Genomic DNA, 22,757 nt, shown 5'->3' on the forward strand with positions numbered 1-22,757 from the left:
TCAAGCTTGAGGCACGTTAATTCGGCTATGGAGTGTGTGTGTGTGTATGTGTGTGTGTGTGTGTGTGTGTGTGCGTGCGGCATGGTGCTGCAGCAGCTGCTGGTGGGGACACACACAAAGAAAATTCAGGTCACGCGCCCTGCCAGTCCTACCTTGATCGTTGAGCAATTGATTCTCGAGCTCCTCGGCACCAAACATATTGAGCAGCTCCGTGTAGTTGAGGATGTCCATTGCCTTCTCCTTGTCCAAATAGAACTCGGCCGTGTGGCCCAGCTGCGTGTAATAGAGGTTTTAAATATTAACCAGAACATCATCAATATATGATGATCTCCCCCCTCCTGGCCTTGGCCCAGAGACAATTTAAAATGACCGCCAGTTGGCACTGTTCCCAGTTCTATTAATGTGTCAGCAAAGGTATTTCCGATCCAATTAGGGGGATAGCTCGGATCACTTACCTTGTCCAGTGCCTTGGCATTGCCACCCAGCTGTGACAGCAAGTTGTAGAAGTGGCCGTTGTCCTTAATTGTGGCTGCATAGTGGAGCGGCGTGCGTCCGTCATTATCCGTAATTGCCATGGTCTCCGGAAAACGCGAAGCCAGGTACCGAACGATGTCTGGGAAAGAGCAAGGGCAGTGAGGGGTACTCCAAGGGGTTAGGGGACGGTGTCCCACCCACCTGTGTGTCCAAAGAGCACGGCCACGTGCAGCGCTGTGGAGCCATTCGGGGATATGTCGTCCTTTGCAATGGCAAACTTCCGGCGATCCAGTGCCTGCTGCAGCGCCAACAAACTGCCATCACGTGCCGCATCATGCACGCGATGTATTTTCTCCTGTCAGAACAGGAACCAGGCAGTAATTAGTGGCTACTCCCTCCGGCCTCACCCACTTCCTGCCCACTTACCATATAGCTGGGCACGTTGTTGAGAAAGGCTTGGATCTCCGGCTCCTTGGACTTGAGCTTCAACAGACTGGCGCCCTCGCCATTCAGCACAATCTCCGCCAGCTGCTCCAGGTCCCCAGACTCGACGATCTGCCGCATGCGTGACTCCTGCGAATGGAAAGGAGAAGCCTAAGAACATCATCGAAAGATTCAGACACTCCATGCAGTGCATAAATCGAAAGCGTGAGAGTTATGGATAGAAGTTACAATGCAAATGTTAGGCAACACAAAAGAAAAGCTAGGCGAGAGCGCAACAGAGATAGAGAGATAGAGAGAGAGAAAGCATTTGATAGATAGGAAAAGGATAGCATCATCGTATACTTCATCAATTGCAGTTTGAGACTGAACTGTATAATCCTCGGGTGCGCCCTGCACAAAGCCCTCGATGGCCATGGCTGAGGTCAGCGAATCGTTGCCATCCTCATCGGGTCGCGTTTCCGTTTCCGTTTCCGTTTCCCTTTCCTTTTCCGCTTCCAGCTGCTGACTGGTGTCCTTTGCCGCTATCACATCCTGCACAAAGGGGTTTTTCAGTGTTTTTTACTCTGTCGTCTTGCGTTTATGGCTAAAAAGTGCAACTGACACACACACACACACACACACACACGAAAACAGAGCACAAACAGGTGGACAGGATACAGAGAGCACACAAAAAACGGGTGAACACGAGGACTACCATTGGTAGAAGGACCAAGTGCCATGCCACTACGAACAGAGTGAACAATGCCAGCGCTGTTGTGTGAAATTTCCATCAGCAAATGAAAATCTACAGCGAGTAAGGTTACGCATACGCCCAGTGTTTTCACTCCCGCATTAGTTTTATTGAATTTCAAGCTCCAACCTCTGGGGGAAAAGCTCTAACAAATGGCTGGGTGGGTGGACTGCAGCGAAACGTTGCAACAACTGGAACTTATATCACATATCATGTGAGTATATCTCTAATGCCTGCAAACAGCAAATGCTTTGACGTTTGCATGTTCCTCTGCCATTTGAGCTCTGGCTCTGACAGTTGAGCTCTGGCTTTGGGGCGCTGAGGCTGGCTCCACATGTCGGCCTCAGGGAGTGGGTGGGTGAGCATTATTATAAATCCTATCTGTGGGTAAACAGCTGCTGATGTACGGCAATCGATAGTGCCGCAAAGAGAAACAAAAAAAACGGGGGCAGGGCAGACACTGGCATTGATTTGATCTAAGGAACAAACTGTGGCTGGTTGGATGGTACACAAAATGAATTGAAAACTGAAAGTGAAGAGGGAAAACGGAAACACAATACTCATAGGTTTACATATATTATATTTTTGGACTGTGCGGGTGTGCGGGTGTTTTGGTGGGGTGCAATGGAAACGATAAGCAAAAGACACAAGTTGCAGGTTTTTGCATTACAATTTTTAATTGGTTTTAGTTATCGGTTGTACGGTTTATATATATATAATATAATATAATATAATATATATAACTAAAGGGTATATTTAGGGGTATTTGTAGGGTATAGCTGAATAAACAATTATCATATTATGTAAGCTGATTCATTCTCGGAGCTGCTGCCTCCTGCTGTTGTTTGCGCTGCTGCTCTTTGTTTGTTGTTAAACAATTAGAATACATGGAATTGTTGCGGGGTGCCTGCTGCAGTTGCTGGATTGATTACAGTTCACATATTTGCAGTGTTTTTGAGTTTTTTGAGCGGTTGAACGGGCACACAGTACGTATACGTGACAAGAACTACAGAACCGTACACCTACAGCACGCCAAAGTGTACCTCGTCATCGTCTTCATCGTTATCATCAATCTGCTCTACATTATCCTGCTCCTCAGCCTCCGCTTCGGGCTGCTCCTCCTGCGGCTCGTTGATCTTTTCTGTCTCTTCCACTGCTTCCGTCTCTGGCCGCGCCTCTTCAGTCTTTTCGTTAACCTCCGGCTCACTCTCTGTGGCAGGCTGCTCCTCCGTCTGCTCTGCGACAGTTTGCTCCTCCTGTGGTTGCTCCTCCTGCTGCTCTCCACCCTGGCCATCTACAGCTCTTGCAATATTCTGTAAAAGTAAACAATTGTCGACTGATTGCTCTCCGAGTGATTCAAGGGTTTCAATTCAGGATCTCAGCCTCTGGTTTCTTTTGTATTTACAGCGTAGGAGGACTAAGTAGAGGTCGAAAGAGAAAGCGGTGTGACGGGTGGAAAGCCTAGAGCCGACAATGGCTTACTTTCACAGAGCCCACCCATGCCCCGCAGCGCCCCGACACGCCCCTTGTCTACCCGCCAAAGCGAAATCCAAGTGCAACACAGAGAAAGCTCTTGGGGGGAGAGGGTGGGTTAGAGGGGGGGGTTGTGTGTGCAAGCAGGACACAAAATGGAAAAGCAAAACGAAAGACTCGAACCGCAAGCAAAAAAAGGCAAAGACTTACCTCCGCTTCAGGCTCTGGCTCTTCGGTGACTGCGACTTCCCCTTCGACTTCGACTTCGACTTCCCCTTCGATGTCATCGCCATCGCCATTGATGTGGCCATTGTTGAATGTGGCCGGCGTTTCCGGTCTGCGCTGCAATGGCGCCACTTCCACTTCCGCCTCCGCCTCCGCCTCGGCCTCATCCACATCCACATCCAAGTCTGCCTTGGACAAATCTTCTTCCTCATCGTTGGCACTTGTACTGCGATTTCAAAATGCAAAAGATTTTCTCTCAAAGCCATGCCCCAAAACACAAACGAAACAACAACAAAAACTGAATGCAGCGCAGCCAAAAACTTAGCCTAAGTTCCCCCCCGACGACCATGCCACAACCTCTTGCCCCACTCACCCATCGTTTGTGTCCAGCTCCGAGGTGTTCTCGATGCTGTCATCCAGAGACTTGCGCCCGTTCAGAGTTGGGACTTGGGGCTTCATTTCCAATTTCTGCAAGAGCAAAGGCATAGACTGATGGCTGCTGTGGGAAGTCCCTAAGTGTGGCTTACCTTCTCAAGAGCAGCGTCGCCACCGTTCTCGTCGCTCAAGGCCCCCCAATCGGTGATGCTCTCCGGGGAGACGCGCGGCGCCTCCGGCACATAGACGAGAAAGGCGCGTTCGATTTCGTGCGGCTTGTGGCGATAGTACGAAGGTGTCTTCATTTTCTGCAAGTGCCCCAACCCACACCGCATGAATCATTCCAATTAATTTTCTCTCCATCCCGCACTTACATAATCCAGCGCCTCCTCGTCACAGCCCGCCTGGGTGAGCAGCGTGTAGCAGCGCATATTATTTTTGGCACTGGCTGCCCAGTGGAGCGGCGTCTTGCCGGTGATGTCCATCTCGTGGGCGCCCTCCGGCCAGAGGCCAACCAAATACTCCAAGATCTTGGTGTGGCCCAGCCCGGCGGCCTTGTGTATGACATTCAGGCCATTGCCATCGCGGCAGGTCACCAGAGCGGCGGACACGGGTGGCTCCAGCTGTGCCTGCACCGTCTCCAGACTGTTGTCGATCACCGCCTGATGCAGATCCCTAATGGCATTCTGTGGAGGCAAAACAGGAGTGGGAGTGGTGTGGATTGCTCGGAGGATTACTCACCATAACATGCGGCACGGCGGCGAGGAACCGCTTGACACGCCCATTGTTGCTGGCCTGCTGGCACAGGCGATGTCCTTGGCCCGCCCACAGAATGCGCGTCAGCTTGCCAATGTCCTTTTCGTGCATCCAGATGCGAATGGTGGATAGCTTCACCGAGAAATCTATTAGCCAAAAAAAGGAATTCATTTCACTAGAGTGTGCCCCTGTCCCCTGTCCCTGTCCCTTCATTTGCACTTTGGTTCGTGTTTGCATGCAATTTGGCCCCAAAAAAACTGCAAACTGAAAACTGAATTAAAAGCGAATACGAAAATAAAATGCAATGCCAATAAATGCTCGAGTTTTGTGCACTCGCCCTCGCCAGTTGGCTTAAAACTCAAGACAATTTCCGCTGGCGGAAAGTTCCTTTTTTTTTGCCAACTTGAAATGCGCCAAGGTCAGAGTCGGCGGAGAACTTTTTTAAGTGGAAAGTGGAAGGCAACGCCCAGGAGTCGTGTCTTACAAGTACTGCCACGAATGAGTGAGTGTATGAATGAATCATTGATACAGCCCGATGGGAGAAAGTGACATCTGGACAGGAAGGAGGATCCCCCCAAGCAAGCCCCTGGAATAACTCACCGTCATTGCTGCGCCGCTTGCTGCCATTGAGGCCGCCCGCTTGTCCGTTCATTGGCATAACTGCAAAGGATAACCCAATTATTCAGTTAAATTATTCAAATATAAATATAGTTTATGGTTTATGGTTTATGGTTTATGTGTTCCATTTGGCATTGCCTACTCTCTGCTCTGAGCCCAAACTTTCCTTTTTTTTTGCTCGTATTTTTTTTTTTTTTTGCGTCTGGCCCGCTTGAGCCGCGTTGGCAAACTAACTCCTGTGGCACGTTGTGAGGTGTTGAATTTGGGAGCCATTCGCTTGTGTTGTGGTCAAGGAAAGTGCCAGAGCCCGGGAGCGAAAGAGTGGCTCGGTATTTAATTGCGTCCTGTTCGCGCTCCTTCAACGTGTCTGCCATGAATAAATAACCTTTCGGTCTCCTCTGTGCCGGTCGTGTACTAAGCAAACACTTTCATTAGCCCCCGTCGATGTGCTGGCCGAAAGTACTAAACAAATAGCAGCTAGCAGCTAGCAGCTAGGAGCATGTGGAAATGCTTTGTCAGACACAGGGAAATTCTTCGAAAATTCTCATTGAAAACTTCAGCCAGTTCCCTTGAGTCTTGAGTCTCCCCCTTGGAGCATACATTTCTGATGTCTCAAGGTCTCGCCAGTCCCCAGTCCTCAGTCTATTCTTGGACTGTTACTCCCACACTTGAGTAACGTTCCTTGAACACTTTTGTGACATGTAAATTAGCTGAATGGAATGAATCATTAGCTGTGGGGGTCCTGCTGCCTGCCACATACATTCTAAGCAATAAAAACTGCCACGGAAATGGCGCATTAGTGTTTGCCACTTTATGTGGCACTCAACGCCTCTGCTGTACACCTGGTACTTGTTGAGCTGACACTCTTTTATGGCACGCAATATGCAAATTTTGGCCAGGACTCCTGCTCCTTTCCCTGCCTCCTGCTGCTGCGTGTTGTCACCTCAATTATGAGTAACAAATTTGAAAGTTTGTTCGTTGTAGCAACTCACCTTTGGGTGGCGATGAATGGTAATAAAGGCCATGGAATCTTCTCCGTCGCTTCGGCGGCATTGCCGAATATTTTTTGAATATTTTTTCTGCTCTCTGTCTGGGGTCCGCAGCAGCAAGCACACTTAGAGTCCGCGACTCTTCACATTGCCCCAATCGCGTTTCATTTAGCACTCACGAAGACACTCACGTAGACACTCACTTCACGCACTTGGCACTTGGCACTGGGAAAAAGGCTGTGGAAAACCCCGACTTAGATCGCAGAGCGCTGCAGCGACTGACCGTTCTCCTGGCAGGTTCAACGACGTCTGAGTTGACAAATGCACACGCTCCCCAGATGGTCAGTTGTGGTCCTAGCCTAGTCCTGGTCTACGCCTTCCCTTGCGTGTGTGCATAGCCAATGAGTTGGGGGGGAGTACTGGCGATATCTGATTTTTATTATTCAGGTTTTTTTGTTATTTATTTAGTCTACCAAAATCATGCACTGCGTTGCATTCGGGACGTTCTGCAATCCTGCACGCGGCATGGAGGAAAACCCAAATGGAAAAGCAATGAAAACAAACCAATTAGCCCCTGGAATCGATTTTGTGATTTTTCCGGCAGGACGGGGAGGCGGCTGACACGAGTATTATTGAAATTGGAGCAGTGAATGGGGAATGGGGAATGGGGAATTTATGAACGTAAAAACATGCCGCATAGGTCACAGAGTCCTGCCCCAAGGTCCCGGCGACCGCCTACACCAAGGAGGAGGAAGCGGCCTCTGCCCTGCGAGGATGAGTAATTCGAATATCTGCCATGGCGTGCGGTCAAATTTTGAAGACCCACTTGACACAGTTTCCCCAGAGACAGAAAGAAGTGCGTGCGGTACCCTGAAGGTGTTTCCCACACTCCCTACACCTGCAAAACGGAACGTTTGACCCAATTTTGGATTGGTTTTCCCTGGGGCTCAACGTAAATGTCACTGACAATTAGTTCAAACCGCTTCTAATTAGAATTTATGGCAAGCATTCACTTTGATTGCACTTCCGCGACTGTCAGCATTAAGGATCTTGGCATTCATTATTCATTCAGGGGGGGGACTACGTGCTGCATTGACTGTGGCAAGGGTGCATTGAACTTGACCCTGCCAGTGGTCAGTGCAGGCACCCAAGAGCCCCACTCACTCGAAGCACTTGTATTTTGCATACACTTTCCGCTCTGCTCTTTCCACTTTCCACTTCCGATTGGCCACTTGCCGCTTTTCCGCTAATCCGTTTTGCTGTTATTTCTTTTTTTTTTTTGTGTTTTTTGATTCCGTTGAGTTCCGTTCTTATTGCCGACGCCGCGCGCTTGCCCTGCAGACTGCGGCATATTCAGCGTTTCGTAGGTGTTTTATCTAATTTCTTGTCACACGCACACCAACGAGCATTTCATTTCATTCACTTTCACTCTCTCTCTCTCACTCTCTCTCTCTTGCTGTAGTTGTGGGTGGGCATTGGTATCGAGTATTGGTAATTGCTGCCATCGCTTGCATGCGAACGCCGAAATAAAACCAAAACGAAACCGAAGCCGAAACCTAAACCGAAACCGAAGGGAACTCAACTCAACTCTCTGGGAGTGGGAGTGGGAGTGGCTGGCACCGAAACCCTCATCCAATAGGGAAAGCAAAGAATGGGCAGGAAGAATGGCTTACAAATATTTGTGGGCTAAAAAGTAATTCGTTTATTTATTTCTCAGGCAGTTTCGCAGACAGCCTCAAGATCTAAGGATACATCATAGATCATAGATCTAAGCTTAAAGGATACAGGATAAGGGGGTGCAGGGCCATCAGCTCTTGCTACTCAGTTCGTCTGCAGAGACGTGTATGGGTTGATTGAGTTCGATGTGGTCCGATGAGGCAGCTGAGGCGAGGGAGTCAGAGATAGTAATAGAGAGCAAGTGGAATGGCTAGGTGTCAAGCACTCACCATCTAGATGCGCTCTTTCAAGGTGATTTAAGGCAAATGGAGACTCCAGCTGCATGCTTCGCTTCCGTCTAGGGGAATCCTCCACCTGGCGACGGTTACGCAGCAGCGCCAGACTTATGTGAGACTTCTGCAGCGGCAGCTGATCCTCGCCAAACTCCACGCACTTGCCGTAGACACAAAAGCGCTGACCCGCCTGGGAGCAGCGTGTGCCCAGCGGAAAGTGTCCGTTCTTGCCGTTCACCAGGTAATACCGGTACTTGATGAACTCATCCTGGCAGCCAACGCGACAGCTGCGATCCGGCTCCTCCAGGCTGGCCGAGATCTGCGCCCCTCGACCCGAGAGTCCGCGCACCTTGAGCCTGTAGCTGGCGCAGGTCTGCTCCGCGTACTCCGCTGCCGTCTGCAGGCGCTCGCAGGGCTTGACGCGATCCGTGCACAGCTGGAAGGTTTCCTCCCGCGTGAGTCGCGACCTCACTGCCTGTATGCCCTTCGAGTCGGTTATGCAGTTGGAGTGGCAGCCCGACTTGATCTCCCACTCGGACTCTGTCGAGGAGGAGCTGCGATCAATGGCGATCAGCGAGGCAGAGGCGGGTGGTGGGACTATCCTCTGTGGCTGCTCCTCTCTGGGTAGATACTTGTGGTAGGACTCGTAGATACTCGACTTGCGATTGTGCGGCTGCTGCTGCTGCTGCTGCTGCTGCTGTGGTCTGATGTGGTTATCCTGGCCATAAAAGCTGCGCACAGCGACTTCTACACGGAGAGAGGAAGAGACAGAAAATCAGAGAAAGTTCAGAGCGGGGAGGGAAGCTTTTTCTTACCATTTTCATAGCGATTTCTGGGTGGCGTTACTCCCTCCTGCTTTTCCGTATAGCGCTTGTGTGTCGCCTGCTGCTGCTGTCGGCTCTCCTCCTCGGCCGAGTCCCTGGCTCTCGCCTGGCAGAAAGTCTGATCCATTTTGTAGAAATTCTGCGTGGAATTGTCACAAGAGAAGCGCTCGCAACGGCCCGAAATGCAGTAGGCAACGTCCTCGGGGCTGTGATGCTTAGTCCTGCAGGTGGTGCCATCGGGAAAGGTCCAGCGACGCGACTTGGTCGAGTTGCTCTTGGTGCGGCAGAAAACCTTGCACGAGTCCTCAAAGGTGGAGCTCACCTGCTGCCCATCGCCCGTGAGCTCTCCGTCCAGCTTCTTGGCCTGCATGCAGACCTGCGTGGCGAAGTTGTCGATCGTCTGGACGGGCACGCTGTAGCACTTCTTGGCGATGCAGCTCTCAAAGCGCCGATCCTGGCCCATGCAACGCTTCCGATAGTTCAGGCAACTTCGGTTGAAGACGCGCAGTCCGGTGCTGCCCTCACGCAGTCGGTTCGATGGTCCATACAGGCAGTACGAGTCGCATTTTCCCGCCTCACCCCAAGCGCTCCAGTTGGTTGACTGCTCATTGCTCGACTGCTTGGGCTGCTCGCTCAGCAGTGGTCCAATCCTGTTGGACTCCATGAAGCTGGCCTTCTCGTAGCTCGTCGGCTTGTGCGGCCACGGGCGGTAGGAGGCCAAGGCGGTCTCTGGCGAGTAGCGTGACACACAAGAGCCACCGCGACACCACTGAAGGAAGAACAGAGGCATGAGTTTGGTCTACCAGTGGGATCTCCCATCCAGCTCTTACCATTTTCTCGCCGCATTCGGTGCCCTCCAGGGCCGGATGTGAGGTCAAGGACTGCCCATCCTGCTGACAGTGCAGATCCCGGCAGATCTCCGCTTTGCTCTGTATGTTTGAGCGCTTAAAAGTCTTGCCAAAGCGCAGCATGCACTGCTGGTTGGCATCGAAGCGTTCTCCAGGCGGGATGCCACCCGCGGCATGGTCCAAATTATCCAGAAATTGTCCTCGATCAAAGAGGCACGTGGCCTGGGGACCTCTGCAAGCAAAGTACAATCAAACTACATCGGAATTTCGCTCCAAGTCAAAACTGCAGCACTTACTGCAGAAAGTTCTCCAGAGAGGTGCGGGAACACTTGGACCACGTGACCTTGCCACTGCCCAGCTTTGGAGACATGATGTGCATGGTGGGATCGCAGCTGTTTTCCTTGGTGTCATGCCGCATGCCCAGGCTGCAAAAAGGATTTCGATTAGATAAGGGAATCACCGCAGAGGGGGGAGTGGTTAGTCACTTGTGTCCAATTTCGTGGGCCACCACAAAGACGCTCTCAAAGTGCTTCGCCTCGTTGATCGTGCAGGAGGAGACTTTCGTGCACATCCCAGACACTGGAGCCAGTCCTACCACCTCACTATTGGCCTTGCCGTCCTTCGTGATGGTGCGCAGATCGAGGCCCGTCAGGATGAGCGCATGATCGTAGTGCAGCCGGTGAGAGTCCGATAGGGGATTCTGCTTCTCCTGCCAAATGCAGAATCTGTTCAGGTAGTCATCCACATCGCTGGAACGCACCAGGTCGACGGGATTCCACGACTTCCAAATCTCCAGCCGCTTCAGCACAAAGTTGATGCGCCGCCCGAGCGTCGGATGATGGTAGAGCAGCTGCACCCCATTGATCATGGCCAGCACGAAGCTGATAATTTTGCTCTCCGTGTTCGCAGGGAAATTCCGCTGCATGTGCGTGAATAGATCTCGGTCGACGAAGATGGCCGTCTCGATGTACAGCTCCTTGGGCACGGACCAGTACCCTGGCGGCGATCCAATGAAGCGGCGACTTCTCCGATGCTTCTGATGATGTTTCCTCTTTTGGTTCTCCACTTGGCTTTTGTCTGACTGATGATGATGTCGCGGCTGAAAGCGCAGTCTCAGCGGGGACTGCGACTGTGTCTGCACTCGCAGTCTCGGCTTTGGTTCGTTGAATTCCTCTACATCGGGCTCGAACTGCAGCTGACTGTCTAACGGATCCAAGCGCGCCTGGTAGATCACATGGTTGCCCACACCAAAGCGTGCGGGTAACGGATGCAGCACAAAGTCGCTGGCATTCTGCTGGAACACGCCACGCTGCGAAAAGAGAGTAAACGAGCCGTGAGGTTATGTCTGGCTCTCTTCTCCCTTTTTTTTTTTCTCTCTTGTACTCACCGCACTGCCCGTTTCGCATAGATCCAGCGCCGCTGCTGGACTTCTGTAGAAGCAATTTTCAAGACGCTTCAGCAACTGCGGCGAATGCTCCACAAACTGCGTCCCATTGGCGGTGCGACGAATGAAGATGAAGGCATCGTCAATCAGCTGTGGGGCTTGCTGCAGTTGCAGTCTAGCCTCCAGTTCGTCTCCTTTCCCTTCCCCTTCCCCTGCTTCATCTGAGCGATTGGCGTCTGTCGAATGCATTTGAATTAATTAAACTTCTCGCATAATGACCGCAACTGGAGCAGCACGAGCAGCAACGAGCAGATCGCGAGCTCTGCAGCTGTTTCCATGTGCGATGTGCGATTTGCGATTTGCGATGTGGGATGCACTTTTATTTGCTTTTTCGGTTTATTTACGATTCTCTCACCTTGCGGCAGTGGCATGCTGCGTTTATGGCGTCGTTTGGACATGTTCTCCTCCGCCTCCTTCTGCTCCAGCTGCACCAGCTTGAAATTTGGCGCTGAAATACATGAATCAATACAAAAACAACTGCGCAGAAATCCACGACCCCCCAAGGTCCACGCCACAACACACCCCACCTGGCTGCAACGCAGACTGTGGATTGTGGAACGTGGACTGCAAACTGTGGACTATGGACTGCAGACTGTTTACTGCCGACTGTAGTTCAAGTTTACCATTATTCATCGATTGCACTTTGTTTTATTTGGGCTATGTCCGAGTTAATCACATGTTACAGTGCCTCAAAACTGTCAGTGGGTTATGGGTAATGTTACGCTCCCTGAAAGCTGTCTCTTGGGTTATGTTACTGCCTGTAGGTTTATGGGTTACGCTCCCTCAAAACTGTCAGCTGCCATCGGGCTGCCATCAGCGATGTGGGTCATAGTTAAGAATCTTTTCATTCTACTTGGCCTTAGGAACTAACTTAAGTAACAGCCAGCACTTACCCTCATCGGTGGTTCTTTGTGTGCCAAAGATCAGGGCACGCTCATGATCCATCAAGTGCGCCAGCAGCGAGCTCTCATCCAGCTGCGGCGGAGCAGAGACAGCAGGCAGCAGACAGCGGCAGAGTGCAAGCAGCAGGTAGAAGGAGGAGGATGGAGCAAAAAGAAAGGAGAACGAAAGAGCAATGAAAAAATGTTTAATATGCAAAGCGGAAAGTGTAACAAAAAGCAACAAACCGTAAAAATATTTCCCCGAAAAAAAAAACACAGAGCAAAGGGTAAAGGTTTGTTTGAGACTTCTCCCTTAGTTCCCTCCCCCCGTAAAATACTTTCACTTAGACAATGGAAAATTGGTAGCAAAAGACTAAAAGAAAAGCCCCAATTAGACACTTCCAACAACAGCTGTTCGTTGGGGTCATCACATCAGGCGGACAGTACGTAAAATTGTTGGTGCAACAGTTGGAGATGGAAGTACTCCTAACCGTCCAAAAAGTTGGTCTATATCTTTCCCAGATGTGTGTGCTTGGTGTGTGTGTGCGATGCGTGTGCGATTATTTAATTTAATTTGTTGTAACAGTTTTCATTTGGTTTTTATTCGGATTTTATTGTGGAAAAGCGCGCTGCGCTGCCTGGCGGAGCGTGAAGAGCGTTTCGGGTTTTCGGTTTGAATTGAAACTCCGCCTACGGCAGCACAGCAGCAGCAGCAGCAGCAGCAGCAGCACAGAGCAGCAGCGAGGAGGAAGAGAAGGTGTTACAAATTGTTGTTGTCTGCTGCTGGCTAATGTTTATAATCAACATTGTAATGCTGTGCGAAAGAGGCGTGGCTGCCTTGCTAAATAGCTTATGATTTTTCGAGCAAAGAGCTTGCGAGGCAATTTTTGCAGGGAGAAATTAACGAGGAAACAAATTATAGAAAAACACTTAAATCTCATGGATTATCCTTTATCCCTTTATGCCCTTTCTAGTTCCTGCCTCTGGGCCAGCTCTTACCTCACTTGCTGGCCAATTGTGTTGCCTGAACTTTATCAAAGACAAACAATGTTCAATGAAATGGACACTAATTGGCTGCAAGGGCAACCCAACAGCATAATAGGCCCCGGAATCAGCATCAAAGAGCGGGCGATGCCAGCGCCATTTCAGATTGGAAAAAGCCGGAAAAGCCCAAAGCCAGCAACAATACATGTACCAGTTGACAGACAGTGGAAAGAGTGGAAAATGCATTCCCTCATGGAGCTCATGGAGCTCATGGTGCTCATGGAGTAATCGCGCCCAAACAAACTGATTATGTGATGAAATTTTGCGTGACCCACAGCGAGAATGGGCAAAAAGTACAGAAAAAGGCAAACGGAAAAGCGGAAAGCGGGAAAAATAGCGAAAACTAGAAACAAACAAATGTAAATTATATCATAGAAAATTGTCTTGACAAACAATTTCGCAGCAAAGGCAAAGGAAGAGCTGTACAGAGAGTGCGAGGAGGAATGATCACATAATCATGGGCCATAACCAAGCAAAAGGTTCTCAAGTGCGACCAGAGATACACAAACATATGTACATAGTACATAGTACTTATGTATCTTAGTGTCTTATGTACATAAAAGGGTCAACAACTTGACTGGACTAGTTTTTTCTCGCTGCTCTTAATTTCATTTTGGCAAATTATCTGAGTGAGAGAATTCCTTGCGGCCGCCAGACAGCTGCAACTGCCGAATGGGCGGCCAGCTGCTGTGGCGATTATCCCAGACTCTGGATTCCCGGTAATCATGTGATGTGCTGTGATGCATTCCAGCAGCCGTTCTGGAACTTAAAGTATGGGGCAGATGTGGGGTTGCTCGCGACATGTGTAATTGGACAAGTTGTCGCAATTTTTTTGGGCTGCTTTTTGGGTTTGCCGTTGTCTCCAATTACCAAAACATTTCCAACGACCAATTGGGCAGAGGTCATTAAACGCCTTGCTTCGGGTTACACCTCCATTTCCCCCTCTTTTATGCTTAGCTCTGCCAAAACGTCTCGTTGAGTCAGAGTCGGGGAATATTGAACACTCTTTCGCAGGGGGTAAACCACTTCTTTTTGCTGCTTTTAGAGACGTTTTCAAAGATCTCTTGGCTACCAAATTGTAGAGCTTAAGTATCCAGAAGGTAGAGTATCTACACACTGCACTTCACTCCCCATTTCATGTTTCAATTTTATGCCTTTAATGTTCTGTCTATGTGGCAGTTTTTTTGTTGTTCTTTGTTGTTTGATCACCTGTTCAGGTTATATGGGTTAATCGTATGATGTATCGTACGACAATGTAGACAATGACAATGTACGTATAGAAAATATTGATATCAATCACGACGACTCACCTCAATGCCATTCCACTGCAAGCTCCTCTTGCGACGCAGCTCAATGTGGACAGAGGAGGAGTGGGACTGGGACTGGGACTGGGACTCGGACTGCGACTCCGATGATGGGTAGTTGTGGGGGCAAACGGTTGCGATTAGCAGCCACAAGGTGGCCAGAGCAATTAAGATCCAACGCTGATAGACCCATTGACGATTAGATGCCATTGCTGAGACAGTCCAAACGATGCGTTGATGATGACAACAAAGTAATGAGCGCCCGCCGTCCTGAGCCGTACTCTGAGTGTGGCACTAATCGCTCTATTGTTGGTGCAACACTAGCAGCCAGCCGATTGTTGCACAAATTGCATATACAAATGCACAAATAATATTCCTGGTTGTCTTGCAGTCCAATTTCATAATTTGAATCGCTTGGAGTTACACATTTTCCTGGCTCTGCGCGGGCGAAAATTTCGAATGGTTTTCTTGAAAGAGAAAAGTGAAGGCGCTTTAGTCGCGGTTGCTGCTGCCTCTCCAACTTTTACGGCTGTTTAATTTAACTTTTTATGCACTAATTAATTGGCAAGGCATTGCATTACCCTCTCGCTCGCAGCTCAGTGGGCCAGACTTGGCTCTTACTTTGTTACTCTTATTTACTTAGTTTGTTTCCTGAGTTCTTTGTGAAGTGCTGGCCACTCCGGATAAAGCCAGAGAGACCTCGCTGGAAGGTCCTACTTCTGCTCGAGCATCAATAGTATTATCGGTGGAGCACGTTCTGTAGTGCCAGTCTTTTGTTTTCACATTTAAACGCATTTATTTTGATTTAAACGCCACCAGGCAGCGGCACAATTAAGCACAGACACACACAGAAGTCTCATATGTTGTTCAATGTTGGTCTCTGAAGCATAACGCTGATGTTTTGATTTGTATTTGTTAGTTTATTTTATTGGTCATTTTTCATACGCAAATCACAGGCGTTTATCAACAAATTTGGACGGAGGTCAATGGATGATCAGCCAGCACAGCATGAAGGATTTACCGTACTGTAGGGGCAGCGAGCGAGCTTTCTGTGAGTGAGTTACGAGTGATACGAGACGAGAGAGCCCCAACCGACCTTCCGCGACGGCTCCACTTTTGCGAATGAAAATGTTCACAGAGCGCGCAAAACATGATGGGACAGGCACGATCATGAATCTTTTGCGCTGTTCGGATTATTTTTCGCTGCTGTTGTTCCTCGTTCTCGCACACACCCACACACACTCGCACACACACAGCGAAGTATGCTAATGAGCCAAAGCGCCGGAAGAAGTGTAGAAGACCGTTAAGAAAAAGCAAAGGGCCACAAGAACTGGCAACAAAAGCAAAACAAAGAGTCCGAAAAAAGAGCAGCGGCAATTGTTTTGTGGTCAAGTGCTTGAAAATGATGGAGCAGACGAAAACTTGACACTGATCATCACAGCAACAGGTCGTTGGATGGCAAAAAAACAGGCAAAAGAATTATGCTGCATTTCCGCCAACGGAGCTTTGATGTTGTACAGGAAATCTTAAATCAGCGAATGCAAATGCAGAGAAGCATACGGAGATAACGAAGCAGCAAACAAACAATCGGACAAGACGCCAATTGAAGTGATCAGCATATCGGCTTTTAATTGGTGCAATCAATGGATGCTGATGCAACTGCCACAGTGGCAATGATAAATCACAGGCTGTCACAAGCCCCCGCACAAGACTTCAATAAAAACGATGACTAAATTAACAAGCATACAAGGGAGACGCGCATTCTTATCATTGACCGGGCGTTAAATTCAAATTTGAATTCGATAGTCTGTCGTCGGGTGGGGTAACACTACGAAGATGGGTAACATATTCAGTAGAAACATCGATTTGAAGATCATACATTAATAAATTCATCTTTTATACATTTTGTGGTTTCCAATATTTCTTTATTGATTGTGATTCATTGTATGTAAATATAATCAATAAACAATAGTGCTTATTAATCGTTCCATCTTCATCGTTTCGATTAATTCGATTGCGGTACAATGCGATGCGAGTATATTTTGAGTATGTGTAACATTCACATACTGAAGGCAAATACCAAACAAATTAATATTCAAAAATACAAAATAAAAAGGCGCCAAAAGTTCCCTCCTCATTTGAATATGTTATTTATTTAGATTAATTATTTTAAAAAATTCATCATGGAGGATCAGTTTACCTTGCACACCTGGAATTTTTTGTGACGTTTTTACCTGTTGTCAACGCAATAGTTTTAGCTCCCTTGCTTCCTTTAATGAAAGAGGCAAATACATATGTTGTAAAATATAAGGCCATAATGTATAAATGCTTAATTGGTTCTTCAATTAGATTAAACTATTGTTTCAGTGTTAAAAGTCTTTGCAAGATAGTAAAATCAAAGAGAACATCAGAATCGAGGAATATGATTTAAGACTACGGTATATTTAAGGTATATTTTGAAGATGCAATGGTGTGTTTAGGTATATTTACGTATGATGGTATATTTTATCGATAATTTCGCTATCACATTGACTGGCACTTTCAAATTCAAAAAGGAAAAGTGTAAAATGTAAGGTCGTAAGGTAAACAATTCAATAAAAGGAGTATTTATAAGACGCTAAATTGGTCCTTCAATCGGTTTAAATTATTGTGTCAGTGTCAAAAGTTTTTGCAAGTTAGTAATATCAAAAGAAACATCGAAAGAGAGGAATATGATTTAAGACTGCGTTATATTTACGGTATATTCTTAAAATTACAGGGTATATTTTTGAGGGTATATTTCCGATAATTCCGTGGTCACACTAGCCCTTTCAAATTCAAACAGCAAAATTATCTTGGCTTCGCATCGTGCGGCAGAGTTCGACTCTTGAAAAAACTCAGTAACTTAGTCGCTTTCGATTTAAAAATTGTAAATTTCATCACATTATATTAACGAACCCCATCGGAATCAACTTTTACATAAAATCGCTGACTCAAAACAAGCTGCGAAACGAATTCAAATCAACGCGCTAACAAGACCAAGAGAAAAGATAACTAAAGCGTCGCTTCGTGTGTGTTAATTGTATATTTGTTAAACAAACTAAACCCAATCAAAATGGTCGGCACAACATTGAAAATGCGCGGGGATGAGGTAAGTTGTCTAATGTTTAATAATTTTCATAGGGAGATGATAGAAAAGGGCCGATAGCGACGCAGGGACGCCATTGCTGCATCGGCAACCAATATCAAAAGGGAATGAGGGAAGAGAGAGAGTGCGTGCGCGAGAGTGTGTGAGTGTGCAGAGCGATCGTGTGAGAGAGGGAGGGTGAGAATGTTCCGTTTGTCAATCGCTTTGTTGTTTTTTCCATGCTGCCGGCGGGTGCATTTTGGCGCACTTTTGCAATTGCGGTACATTTACAGCTAGTTATCACGCTCTAGTCTTACCCACTAAATCTCGGTGATATTGCGGTTCTTTGCAAGATGGCCGCCATCCAATGCATTTGTGTAAAATAACTTTGTTTTTGTAGAACGCCATGGAGAATATGAACCAAGTGCAACTGAAGAAATTGACAGTGCCTACAAATGAGGCAACCACAAAACGTGCTGCTCTGGGCGATCTGCAGAACCGCGGCCTGAACCGCGCCATTGCCGCCAAAGATGTGGCCCAGAAAGAGTAAGTGCAGCACCCAGTCCAGTTCCGTTCGATGGTGACCTCTTGCTTATTGCGGATCGCTTCGCTTCTCCTTGCAGATTGAAGGAATCGAAGCTGCCGAATGTGTTGCGCAACGCCAAGGCCCGCGTGGACACGCACTGGAAGAAGCAGCCCCTGGGCGCCAGCAATGTGAATGGCGCAGTGCAGGCCAAGCCCGCTCAGGGTGGAGTTGCGGGACTGTTGCGCTCCAACTCTGTGCGCACCCTTGCCGCTCCCTCGGCTGTGCTCAACCGCCAGGTCTCAGCCAGCACCCTGACCCGTGGCGACAAGGCGGCCGCCGAGGCGACCACCAAGCGTAAGTACCGATTGCCCATCAAGACCAAGCCCCTATCCCAATACCGAACAGTTGCAGTCAAGCCAAAGCCGGAGGCTGCGCCTGAGCCCTCATTGCGCCGCGAGGACAGCAATCTGTCCAAGAAATCCCTGACCAAGCTGCGTGCTGCATTGGGCAAGCCAGTGATGGGTGTGGCCGGCCTGAAGAAGGAGCTCGTGGCCGTGCACAAGAAGGAGCCATTGGCGGCCAGCAAGAAGGATGTCCTCAGTCTGCTCAGGAGCGATAGCAGCGCCAGTAGTGCCACCATTCAGCCTGCCATGTCGTTGTCCAGCAAGCGATTGGCCGGCATCGAGGACATCGACGCCAACGACAAGGAGAACCTCGTGCTCGTCTCGGAGTATGTGAACGACATCTACGACTATCTGTACAAGGTGGAAATCGAGCAACCGATCCACCCAGATCACCTGGCCGGACAGAAGGAGGTCTCCCACAAGATGCGCGCCGTGCTGATCGACTGGATCAACGAGGTGCACTTGCAGTTCCATCTGGCTGCCGAGACCTTCCAGCTGGCCGTGGCCATTATCGATCGCTATCTGCAGGTGGTCAAGAATACGAAGCGCAGCAATCTGCAGCTGGTGGGTGTGACGGCCCTCTTCATTGCCACCAAATACGAGGAGCTGTTCCCGCCGGCCGTCAACGACTTTGTCTTCATCACCGACGACACCTACTCGGCCCGCGAGATCCGCATGATGGAGCTGCAGATCTTCAAGGCCATCGATTGTAATCTGTCGCGTCCGCTGCCAATTCACTTCCTGCGGCGCTACTCAAAGGCCGCCGGGGCAGAGGATGAGCACCATGCCATGTCCAAGTATTTTGTGGAACTGGCAACGGTCGACTACGACTTGGCTAGCTACAAGCCATCAGAGGTGGGTTCCAGACACTAATAGACAGACTCCAATGTAATAATCGTGATGTTTTGGATGTTGCTTTCAGATTGCGGCAGCCTCGCTGTTCCTGTCGCTGCACTTGCTCAATGGCAACTATCGGGCCAGCACTGGCTTCAACGACAAGCACTGGACCCCGACGCTGGCCTACTACTCTCGCTACTCGGCCGCGCACCTGCGGCCCATCACTCGACAGATCGCCAAATTGGCGCGTGATGCACCGCAGGCCAAGCTGAAGGCCATCCACAACAAGTATCAGGCCAACAAGTTCCAGAAGATCGCACTCAGAAGCGAGCTGAGCGGCCCCCTTCTGGACTCCATTGTGGGCCAGAGCCTGAAGAAGTAGTCTGGGCCCACTTCACATCCACATCCCACACAAAATCCCACCCCAAATATTTAGTTTAGTTTAATTTGTTTTCATTTTTAAATTTGTAGCATAGTCCTTTAATTTCGTTTGCGTTCGTTTGCACGTTTCGTGTTTCGTTATAAGTTTGTGTAATACCCGGAAATCCAAGTCCGCATTCAATCATAAAGGAAAATCGTAGAAAATCAAGGTCGGGTAATATCTCTGCTGTGCGTAACGCGTTTGTGTCATGGCCGCCCCGATGCGATCAACGACAAAGGCATTCTTCACTTGATTATGGTTAGAGAGGTTGTGGTTCCTCCACCTGAGTGTGGGGGATCTTGAACCGGAACTGGAACTCCTGCTCCTCCCCCTAAGGGCACACCCGTAGAGTGAGAGAGAGTGGACGAGCACAAACCGCAATACACAAGGACACTGAGAGCCAGGTGTGTGAGTGGGCAACGAGTACATTTGCTGGCTGAACATATCGGCGTTGTCTCTCAAAGTACATAACCATATTATTAGATATATTATACCCATGAGCAAGACTATTTTTATCAATCAATTGTATTAGAGTTAAAATTTAACTGGAAACGGTTCGTTCAATGCATTAAGAATAAATCCCAAAAATGTGCAAAAATATTCTATTCTCCTAAATCCCGAGATTAGACTTTATAAACTATGTAGGTATAATATGTAAATGTAAAGGATTTCGCACGACTCAACTAATTTAATTGTATAATTTAAGCAAGGCAAATATTTGATTCATATTGACACAACTGTTTCCAGCTAATATCGTGGCAAATAAAGTTTTGTATTGTGTAATTTTTAAAAACGAATCAATTGTTGGAGCTCCATGTGACATGTACCTAAATACGTACATACATACATATGTATGTTCGAGACCGGCAGCGGCAGCTGATTTCAACTGTGAGAACAAAATCTCAGGCAGTAGCTAGACAGACCAGACCCTTTTCATTGTCCCGGCTTATCAATCCTCCTGAATACACACACTGTGTTAGGAGGGAAACAGAGGTGGAAAGGTCACCTTCCCGATCGCAGGTCAGTTTTTCGTCTTCTGCTTTCGCCTCCTTCTGCCAAACGCTTCATTTCTTATTTCGTCGCTGGCTGTGTCGTTCCATTGGAAACGGTAATTGCCCAAGCACATTGCTCGCACGTGTGCCTATGTATGTGCATGTGTGTCTGCTCGGGGTGTCTCTGTGTGCGTGGGTCTCTTCATGCGCTTCCAGACCGTACCGTACCGTTCCGTTAACCACTTGCTGGCTTTGCTGTGCGCCTGTTCGAAATTTAAGTTTGACGGTTTTATGGCTCTCATTAATTTCGACACTTTTACGGTCAAACAAATGCAATAAAAAGAAAGTAGACCCCGTCTGACCGCGGGGGAAACCATGGCACCCAAGCAAACTTGTGAAGAGAAACACACAAAGAGAGCGCAAGAGGGGATGTGTTATATGTATATGTGTGTGAGTGTGAGTGTGAGTGTGTGTAGGCCTGACAGCGTAATTTGTTCTTGCCATTATTTGGCCCTGACTCTGCCTTTGCTCATATTTTATTTTGGATGCCCATGCCCCCGCCGTGTCATAAAAAACTTCAGTTTGTATAAATTTCAGGGTTCGTTTGGGTTTCTGGACGGGCACAGGCGCTTAGGTTTCCTTGCTCTCGATTCTGGCTAGCTGGTATAGAAATATGCAGAGCCTGAACCACCACTGAGCCACTGGCACTACTCCTGACAACAGTTCGTCCAGTCCTTGCCTCAGGTAACTCACAAGGGGTGGCGACAAGGCCGGGGGTCAGCTCTGAGGGAGGTTGTGCAAAAGGGCAGAGAAAATCTTTTGACAAGGCAAGAGCAGCTGCTGATTGATCAGCTGAGAGCGGAGTTTTGTTGGACATCGCTCATGTAATCTCTATGGGTGCTCATCATATTCTTAGCTTGACAAAAGGTTGCATAGGCGATAAACCTTAAGTAAGTCGGTAAGAAAATTCCGAGTTCTTGACGGCTTTAAAATATCCATTCGTATGGGATAATCCTTTGATCTAATGCCAAACGAAGGGCTTAATTCCAAGAGCTTGCGTAAGGTTCAGGACTCTTCATGTACTGTCCATACAAAACTGCTCAAAAATGAAGATTTTATCCGTGTTCCTAAACAGCAGTTTTGGCTACGAGAAACAATCAATTAAAAGGTTAAAAATATCTATCTTAAAATAATAAAAGTAAATATAACTCCTTGGATGGTTTCTTCGTTTAGAGTATAATTTAGTATCGTTTTTATTTCATCATCGTTTCACAATCATCCACAGACAGTATTCGACTATTCTCGATTACAATATTTCAAATATTGATTACACACATTTTTTGGAGTAGAAGAACAATGCAGGATTATCAATATCATTATCAATTTTGGTTGGAGGAACCACACGGATGTCGCTGAAATTCGAAACTGGATTCGGCCATTCCGTGCCCCGTCCCACCGCCTTCCGCCTGCTCTCTCTCTCTCCCAAGATTGGTGGCATTTTGGTGGCGTTGGACGGCGTGACGGGACACGGAGCTGGCACGGAAACGCAGGAAAACATGAATGCGCCAAAGGATTTTCTTTTGTTTTTGTATAATTTTGTGTTTATCTTATGTTGTAATGTTGTAGGCTTCTTTCTTTATGATGTTATTCGGCGCGCGGCAATGGGCAGCATTGAAATTGGTAGGGGACTTTCGACTTAGACAATATTCTACTTTATTGATCTTGCATTTAGGGTAATCTCTGCGCCGCATCTAAGATGTTACACCGCGCGGTGTAAACTGCTGACTGACGTTGCAATTTAACCCTGGAAGGTGGCCAAGAACTTGGAAACAATATCCTTCAGCTTGGCATCGGTGGCGTCAGAGATGGCGCCCTCCTTGGCAATGGTGTCGAGCAGACCCTGCTCGCTGGTCTTCATCAGCTGCAAGAACTCCTTCTCGAAGTTGGTGATCTTGGAGGGATCCATCTTGTCCAAGTGTCCGCGCACACCGCAGTAGATGACGGCAACCTGCAGAGGAAGTAGAGTTTAGGGACACATAGCAGGGGGTGCATCAAGGGATTACGCACCTGATCCTCAATGGCCATGGGCACAT

At 48.3% G+C, this 22,757-nt stretch overlaps 4 protein-coding genes across 5 annotated transcripts in view; 1 reads left to right on the forward strand and 3 right to left on the reverse strand.

Annotated features, from left to right (window-relative positions):
* Nucleotides 1-2,479: 2,479 nt before the first annotated feature.
* Nucleotides 2,480-6,239, reverse strand: LOC117587347 (serrate RNA effector molecule homolog). The gene is made up of 8 exons (XM_034277989.1): nt 6,088-6,239; nt 5,078-5,137; nt 4,463-4,623; nt 4,096-4,407; nt 3,874-4,029; nt 3,720-3,814; nt 3,332-3,572; nt 2,480-2,961 (listed from the first exon to the last, which is right to left on the reverse strand). The coding sequence occupies exons 1-8, from the start codon at nt 6,146-6,148 to the stop codon at nt 2,671-2,673; spliced, it is 1,377 nt and encodes a 458-aa protein (XP_034133880.1). The 5' UTR covers nt 6,149-6,239; the 3' UTR covers nt 2,480-2,670.
* A 1,532-nt stretch (nt 6,240-7,771) lies between these two features.
* LOC117587337 (A disintegrin and metalloproteinase with thrombospondin motifs 16) lies at nt 7,772-15,493 on the reverse strand. Its single transcript, XM_034277979.1, has 11 exons — nt 15,400-15,493; nt 14,385-14,845; nt 12,043-12,124; nt 11,505-11,597; nt 11,093-11,325; nt 10,191-11,014; nt 10,002-10,130; nt 9,688-9,937; nt 8,849-9,626; nt 8,031-8,780; nt 7,772-7,965 (listed from the first exon to the last, which is right to left on the reverse strand). The coding sequence occupies exons 2-11, from the start codon at nt 14,586-14,588 to the stop codon at nt 7,892-7,894; spliced, it is 3,417 nt and encodes a 1,138-aa protein (XP_034133870.1). The 5' UTR covers nt 14,589-14,845; nt 15,400-15,493; the 3' UTR covers nt 7,772-7,891.
* Nucleotides 15,494-17,183: 1,690 nt separating this feature from the next.
* Nucleotides 17,184-20,270, forward strand: LOC117586096 (G2/mitotic-specific cyclin-B). Of its 2 annotated transcripts, none has more exons than XM_034275957.1 (5): nt 17,184-17,508; nt 17,885-18,030; nt 18,108-18,364; nt 18,416-19,269; nt 19,337-20,270. In XM_034275957.1, exons 1-5 carry the CDS (start codon nt 17,473-17,475, stop codon nt 19,631-19,633), a joined length of 1,590 nt encoding a protein of 529 aa, XP_034131848.1. In that variant the 5' UTR covers nt 17,184-17,472; the 3' UTR covers nt 19,634-20,270. The 2 variants fall into 2 exon arrangements, with proteins under 2 accessions (XP_034131848.1, XP_034131857.1); XM_034275966.1 differs by having other exon boundaries at nt 18,422-19,269.
* Nucleotides 20,271-21,888: 1,618 nt separating this feature from the next.
* LOC117592242 (ATP synthase subunit alpha, mitochondrial) overlaps nt 21,889-22,757 on the reverse strand; it is a 3,840-nt gene continuing 2,971 nt past the window's right edge. Inside the window, exons 4-5 of the mRNA XM_034285877.1 lie at nt 22,732-22,757; nt 21,889-22,672 (exon numbers count right to left, since the gene is read on the reverse strand). Coding sequence (XP_034141768.1) covers nt 22,463-22,672; nt 22,732-22,757 — 236 coding nt within the window. The 3' untranslated portion in view covers nt 21,889-22,462. The remainder of the gene's footprint in view (nt 22,673-22,731) is intronic.

The sequence above is a fragment of the Drosophila guanche genome, unplaced genomic scaffold, assembly GCF_900245975.1.
Source record: "Drosophila guanche unplaced genomic scaffold, DGUA_6, whole genome shotgun sequence".
Taxonomy (NCBI): domain Eukaryota; kingdom Metazoa; phylum Arthropoda; class Insecta; order Diptera; family Drosophilidae; genus Drosophila; species Drosophila guanche.